The sequence below is a fragment of the Diadema antillarum genome, unplaced genomic scaffold, assembly GCF_040938485.1.
Source record: "Diadema antillarum isolate AM-2024a unplaced genomic scaffold, OU_Dant_1.0 seq00000047_RagTag, whole genome shotgun sequence".
NCBI lineage: Eukaryota > Metazoa > Echinodermata > Echinoidea > Diadematoida > Diadematidae > Diadema > Diadema antillarum.
In genome coordinates this window covers 572,911-580,723 of record NW_027271156.1, presented here as the reverse complement: position 1 = coordinate 580,723, position 7,813 = coordinate 572,911, and the positions used below count along the sequence as shown (strand labels likewise).

At 37.9% G+C, this 7,813-nt stretch overlaps 1 protein-coding gene across 1 annotated transcript; it reads right to left on the bottom strand.

Moving 5' to 3' along the window:
- Positions 1–2,570: 2,570 nt before the first annotated feature.
- On the bottom strand, positions 2,571–4,568 carry LOC139725487 (uncharacterized). Its single transcript, XM_071636560.1, has 2 exons — positions 4,434–4,568; positions 2,571–3,529 (listed from the first exon to the last, which is right to left on the bottom strand). Exons 1-2 carry the CDS (start codon positions 4,486–4,488, stop codon positions 2,571–2,573), a joined length of 1,014 nt encoding a protein of 337 aa, XP_071492661.1. The 5' UTR covers positions 4,489–4,568.
- Between the last annotated feature and the right edge of the window lie 3,245 nt (positions 4,569–7,813).

Here is a 7,813-nt window from a genome sequence, read left to right as displayed (position 1 = left end):
ATGTCTAATGATTGATCACAACTTTTGTGCAACAGGGCCCTGGTGTGCTTCTACTGGCAAGCAGATGATTAGAATAGCGCCATCTACTGCCAGGCAGCCTGAGAATGAAATATTGCTGAAAATAATGTCACATCCTGGACTAAAGGGTCCAGATGTCCTCAGGGGCTATCACAGCCATAGTTTTGAACATTTGACCATAGTGAATGGTCTGCAATCAAAAGGTGTTATCTTTAGCCAGATATTTGGTACATTTATGGACACATTTGCCTACACACTGTACTTACAATTTCAGCAATTTAAAGGCACATAGTCCCGGTAGTGTAGAGGGCGCTGTTGATGAGACTGCCGATCACCATTAGTATTGGTACGAAGATTGTCAAAGTTGAGGTGTCATCAAGAGTAAAGCGCGTAGGTGTTGCTAGGTAACGTTGCCTTCGTTGTCTTCTCTATGCATCACATGGTCTGTAGTAATGCCAGGGAGCGTGCATATGTGCTTTGTATTATGACATCACAAAAGAAGTTTGCTAAAGCTGTCATCCCCCTCAGCCGAATCATGAGCCGAACTGTGATCAGACCACTGACTACAGTGGATCGTCTTCTTAGGACTTGGGGAAGTGGGTCACAGCATAAGCGCTGAAGAGGAGTCGATAAGCGTAGGTCTCTATAGGAAACTTGCGCTGTGTGCCCGCTTACGCATTCAACTAAACCACGGGACCATGTGCCTTTAACAAGTCGCAGATTTTGAGCATAGTGCACAGAATGTTGCATATCTTCAAGATGTCTTGCATTAATTTTGTGTGCTAAAAACCCCTTAAGACCACCGTAATTATGTTAATCTTTGGGATGTTGATACCTTGATGATAACCCTTTATGAGACAATATCCTTTCTGAAATTGATAAGGATGCTCTGAAACCTTCCTGAACAATCTTCACGTAATGTGGAGCTATCCCGATTCCATCATAAGAACGATATTCACAATATCAAGTACTGTGCCTACAACTGTAGAACTACTGTATACTGCAGCGTGGAGTAGAATTGCTCCAGTTCAATTTGTCCGTGTTGAAGCTCACACTGGAGCCAGTAAAAGGCACATGGATTCAGATATACGGAAAGGAAATTCCACCCACAAAGTAGCCAAAAATGGAACATGTGTACCCAGTTGGCAGTCATGACACAATGTCTACAAAATTTTGAGGTTTGTCATGAATGTTAGAAGGGAGTTATCCAAAAATGTGTGTAAAATTATTGAATCATGAAGGAAGTGGGAAATGTTTCAAGGGTTGGTTTACACGCGGTTTTGTTGTCTCAAATTTGATTTTGGTGTAAAGATAGTGTTTCAGAGGAAAATGAAGTACATTTATGCTTAAAAAGCAATTCAGAACAATGCATCAATTTTTATTTATTTATTCTTTGAATGAGATTTTTTCAAATCAAATGTATGTACAGAAAATTCATTTTATGCCTGAAGATGGCATCGAGAGAATGTATGTGTATATTTATACACTGTGACTGAGATGCTCAAACACAGGAGTGTCATCTACACTATGCACCATGGTTTTACACACTTGGGACTTAATGTCTCTCAAAATATATTTGTACATGTATTACATTGTATGACATGGACAGCTGATGGATATCATGAGATGTAAATGAAGAATTGGAAAGGAAAAAAAAGATGAGCTTGAAATCAAATCTGTGTGTTTTAGTGCTTATTCTGTATTCTGTAATTTGTGGCACATTTTCATACTCAAGAAAAAAAAAATGACAGGAAACATGTAATTGGAAAACTAAGGGTAAGGAAGGAAATGCTTTGCATACACGTGATCAAACATGAAATTATATTTCACTGTTGGCCCAATATCGTGAAATGTGAATTATCCTCCAATATACTGTGTGTGCGTGCTCGCGTGTGTGTGTATGCGTGTTTTTGTGTTTCAAACTATTTTGTGTTTTCTTTTCTTAGTCTGCACATGTATTTCAATCACATCGCAATTCCTCACTACGAACATGAAACACATGTACACACAAACACACATAACACTTATCAACAAAATGTAAAATGTTCTTTTTGTCTCCTGCTCTATCAAGGGCACATAAAAACAAACAAACAACGCGGCATTACGGTTGAAAGTATGGCAATATAGTGCATCATAAATTATGCAGTTTATTATTATTTTTACATGCATATTCCGTTCCCACTTGTCAAAAGTGGCAGTTAATACGACAAATCATGATCATTTCAAATTGCATTTTCAAATGTGGCGACTTATATGAACAAAATTATATCAAATAGGTTTTTATCATTTTCTAGAAATTGGGTAATAACGCTGAACGGGAGATTATCAAAAGTCCTGAGTGCAGTCGAGAAATAAGAAAACGTGACTGCAGAAGTCTGTGGCAGCTTGGGGAAAGATTTTAAAGGGGATTACTGCTCCAAATACATGTATATGACATACAACTTGGAGCAATCGAGTCTGTGCCATTCCACGTAAAACGAGCTAAGCAGGGTCGATAACAAAATTCTAATGTTCACCAAGTCCTTGGGCATGAAAACACGAAGAAAGTCTGCTCATGCCAAAAATCCGTCATTCACTTCGGGGATGTCGGTAACAACTGCTTCTATTTCAACTTCTTCAGTCCTTGTTGAGATAGTGGTCGACATGTCCTCGTCATCGCTGTCGGGTTTTCTGTCACCTCGACGGCCAAATGGACGACCACCATTGCCCGGACGTTGGAAGGGATGACCATTTCCACCTTCGCCGCGTCGCCCACCATCCCGTCCAGATTGATCACGGCGATCCCCTCGATCTGAGATTTCATTTTCCTCCTCAGTACGATTACGTTTGCAGGGATGATGACGACGACGAGATGGTCTACCAAATGGTGCATCCTCGAAGTCAGAGATGCGAGTGTCATTGTTGTCTTCTTCGCCATCATACTCCTCACTCTCATTGCACTTTACATGGTGATGTCGGCGGTTTCCATGGCGACCGAACCTGAAAGGGAAGATACTGGTACCGTTGTTATCTCCTTCTTCAGATTCCTCACTCTCATTACGCCTTCCATGGTGATGTTGATGATGGTGATGGTGGCGTGAGTGATGCCTTCCGTGATGACGACCAGGGAAGCTTTCGTCTCCATCAGTTTCATTGGCTCTATCAGACCTCCTACCACCACCAAAAGACATCGGTGACATATCCCCATCCGGTCCTCCTTGTCGACCTTCCTCTTGTCTTCCTCCCTGTCCAAAGAACGGTTTACCGCCTCTTCGTCTGAAGCCCCCTGGTCCTCCGAACTCAGCTCCTTCACCTCCCTCTACGCCTTGTCTTTCTTGGCCGTCTGAAAATTGCTCCCCTGGTCGAGAACGTCCCTCATTCCTACGACCACCATCTCGTCGTCCGCCTCCGCGTTGCTCTAGATTCGCCTCAGTCTGGCGGCCACCTGGTCCTCCCCAACTACCAGGACGATCAGAGGGTCGACCCCGCCTTCGTATATCGTCTGGACCCCGACGACCGTTCTGTGCGCAAACTGTAAAATAAGCACCAAAGACAGACGTATATTATAAAGTCCGCGTGTTTCCAATCTTGGTGGTATCATTGTCAATGTACAGTACTATGAAGGGTATCAGTTCAGATATTGCAACAAAAGAAGTGGACAAAACGTTACGTTATTAGACGAATAGAAGCAATTAGACCTGCCGAACTTTGCAAATCAAGACACACCTTTGTGGTAGCCTCATGTCAACCCTTTGTGCGCCTTGAGTGCGTATTGGAACACAAAACCCCATAGCATTTAAACGCTATCCAAAGTCCCTGGTAAGGAAACTAGACGTTGAGATAATAATGTAATCTTCAAGCAACAAGTAATGTAGAACTGAAAACCAACTCTAACCGTTTTTCCCGTGATTATACGTGAGTATCGTTCTCGTTCAGAAAGTAAAAATAATAACTTTCCAGCCTGAGAGAGAGACTAGGAATCATAAACACAGTGTAATTGTTATACGAAGTTATAATTAACACAGAAATAAAGTTTAAGTGTGTATATATATATATATATATATATATATATATGATAGTATATATAGATATTATTATATATGAGATTTTAATCTCATATATATAAAAGTATTTATCTATAATATATATCATATATTATATATATGTTATTCATATCTGGGTTTTTTTTTTTTGTTTTTTTTTGTTTTGGCTAGACAGTGTTTAAGCGCTGGTTTGATTTATCGAGCAGAAAATCAAACATACGCCATCTCTGATTATTTGAATTTCAGTTTCGCGTAATTTTTTTTCTTCTCTCATTCTCTGTGCATATTGAAATTTTTATCTAAACTTTTTTATTGTAATCTTGGAATAGGTAAAAGAGTACACATATGAAAAAAAAAATAGGACTCGATGTGAAAGAAAGAGGTTATTCTTACCTGCGACAGTAAGTGCAGCGAGAAAGAGGATGAACAAAGTTGATTTCCAGGCCATTGTGATGGAATCCGTCTCTTGACAAGTTTTCTGTTCGTTGCTTTGGAAGTTTTTCTCTCGTGGAAGCACGAACCCGAGAAATCTGAGGAGTACAGACAATGTGGTCGACTTTTATACATTTTGAGCTGAAAATCGTCCCAATCGGTGCCTGACAGTACCAAATCACCCGCTGTTACAGCTCATGAGTTGTTTTTCCGGTTTTATTCCACAGCCTTTCCGGCCGTGTGAGGCAGCGACTGACACATTGTTCAGGGAATCGGGGTGAAGAACAGGACGTAACAAAAGTGAAGCAACACAAAAGGCGCAAATGGGCATCCATAATGACCAACGGATTGAAAGGGGGCAATTAAAGCCTAATAAAGTATAAAGGAGTGCATTCAACTTCATGACTTTATCAAAATAAGTTAGGTCGAGCACACAAAGGGAGAACATTAGACTAATTAAAATCAAGAAGGAAAAAGAACAAAAAAGTTGCCAAATTTCAATTTTACACTTGTTAGATAATAAAGGAATGAGAATGACGAGATGCTCTCTTCAATACTTGTTACAACTTGTATACGAATGTTTCATTTCGATTTCTCAGATCTTTGTTGTGCCTGCTTGTTTTTCTTTTTTTCTTTCGTTAGTACCAGTCATGTTTTAAATTTGTTTTAGATGTTTGTTTTTGTCACTTCCTTTGCTTTCAACCATGTCATTATGACATTATATATAATATCATACGTCAAGAAGGATCGAGATGTAAAATTTTACCTTCATCTTTGAGTGTAGTTGTGTGTATGTGTGTGTGTGTGTGGGAGGGGGTAACTGTGGAATAAGATCATGATATCAATAAATGACTGATGAATCTCTATGTTTTGTTTGTTTGTTTGCTTACAATTTCTTGTTTAGTTTGTTTATCTTTAAAGGGGGCTGACTGATATTTGACAGGTATTCACTTCATCAATAATGAATTTGAACAGGGAACAAAATGACTGCGATAGGGAAAGTAAAAACCTTAATTAATTTCATTTCATTTTATTTTATTTCCGCCAAAAGTATGTCTGATTGCCTATATCATCATCATCATCATCATCATCATCTCTCTCTCTCTCTCTCTTCTCTCCGATACATCTATATATCTGTTCCTTTTTCTTTCTCTCTTCCTTTCCATTGTATAGGATCCTACTCTTCAACTCTTTAATCACCGTGTTATATCACTAAATAAAAAGAACAAAAACAAAAACAACAACAATATCTGGTACCTGGTACCAGTCAGCAGATGGTCTACCCGCGAGTGCTGACTGATACAGCACACAGTTTGGACCGCTGTATTTCCTGAGCACTGCCGGTGACATCATATCCTCACGAGGCAGGAGGTGCAAGGTATAATTCAAAAACCACAAAAGTCAATGACTTCATTGCAATAATTCTCGTATTCGTATACGGATATACATCCACACAGGTCTGATCATTCTTGTCACCTTTTTGACCTTTACATTATTGTTTTTTTGTTTGTTTGCTGTTGTTGTCATTGTGTTTAAGCTGTGAAATAGATGTGGCACTTTAGAATTGAAAGATTGTCCAGCAACAACTTCTCAACTGATTTATGCTTGGCTATATTACCGGTATGCAGTCAACTGAGTGGTTATTGTATTTTTTCCCCGCTTTCAAAATGGAGTGAAAAGATGACGGCGATACTTGCAGTTGTGCTACTTCTATACTACTCTTACTCTTATGTGTACTCTATACTACTACTATTAGTAGGCCTACTATACTACTACTACTACTACTACCATACTACTACTACTACTACTACTACTACTACTACTACTACTACTACTACTACTACTACTACTACTACTACTACTATACTTCTACTATAGTAGTAGCATAGTAGTAGAAGTAGCCGGGATGAGCAGTCATGATGACAACAGTAATGGTATAATACCAACTAATAATGATAACAATGCAAATGAAATATGAATATTAATAACTTACAAAACAATAATTGGTTTGTCTTAAAGAAAATTACGTAGACTAACTTCTAAGCTTATTTCTCATTAGCAGTTCAATAAGACTGTTACAATAGCCTTTCTTCAGTTCTAAGTGTTTTCTTGTTTATATTTTGTTGTCACTGTTTTTGATGCCTATAATATAACATGGAGTGAACTGATTGTTGTTGCTTTTTTTGTACTGATATTTTAATACTATTTTACATTTCGCTAACAAAACGCTACAGTGCAGTGTAGTTCTTCTTTTTTCTCTAGAAGAACTCAAATAAACTGCCCTGAAAGGTGTTTTCGACTTCTTGATATAACACACTCTGAACTGTGAGGCAAAGCTCAGTCACCATGGTCACGTTAGTGGCCATGCAGTGCAAGGTAGGCTATCGGTCGCAAATGAGCAACACCAAAATCTGTCACCGAACTTATTGGTATCTTAATGGTCTCATTCAATTAAAGATTTTGCCATTTTGTGTGTGTGTGTGTGTGTGTGTGTGTTTGTTTGTGATTAATGGTGCTTGCACTGATAATAACCGTGATAACAAGGACGTTGAGTGATGACCTAGGTGAAAAACAGTTGTGTCTAAGATTGTTGTTTGCAAAATGTGATCGTCATAGGGGGTAGACATAGATGTAATGCAATAGCCGATTTTCAGAGAAGTTATCCAAGGAAGCAACTTTTTACACAAACACACAAAAATCACAATGAGTATAGTTGGATATATAATAACTTTAACCAAAATGTATATCGTACGTGCATGAATCCTTTATGCTTGCTTTATCTATTTATTTGTTTATCATTTTATTGATTATTTATTCATATTTATTTATATTAGATAGATATCATGATGATTATATTTCAAAAAGATATTAAATCATATAAAACGTGCGATGCTATCAAATATCACTAATTTCATCTACAATATGAGATCCCAGCAAATTCATTAAAAAAAAAGTTTCCTCAACTTTTTTTTTTTTTCAGGTTCCGCACGTCTTCGTATGAAATGGACGTTTTAAAACGTACATAATATAACGTCAATTGGACTAAGCACAGGTTTTTGTTTGAGAACGTTTTAAAAACGTCGATGGACGTTACAAAACGCCTGTCTACCATGTCTTCGTCATTTATAAACTTCCACAAAAGTTGTTATTAGGTCTGGTACGTCTTCGTCATTGGTTTCTTTAACATGAATATTCATGCATATTTATTAGTACTCAACTAAGAACATCTTAAATTTGAAAACTAGTGGAAATAGATAAAAGACATTGATATCTAAAGTATTAATTATCCTGTATTCAAATTTTGTGTATTAATTGTACCAATACGTTATCGATTGGTCAGT

Excerpts from the sequence above, each read along its gene's own strand:
- LOC139725487 (XM_071636560.1), bottom strand. The coding sequence starts at position 4,488 with ATGGCCTGGAAATCAACTTTGTTCATCCTCTTTCTCGCTGCACTTACT. Across the intron at positions 3,530-4,433 it reads CGCTGCACTTACTGTCGCAG|TTTGCGCACAGAACGGTCGT; the intron begins GTAAGAATAACC and ends CTTATTTTACAG.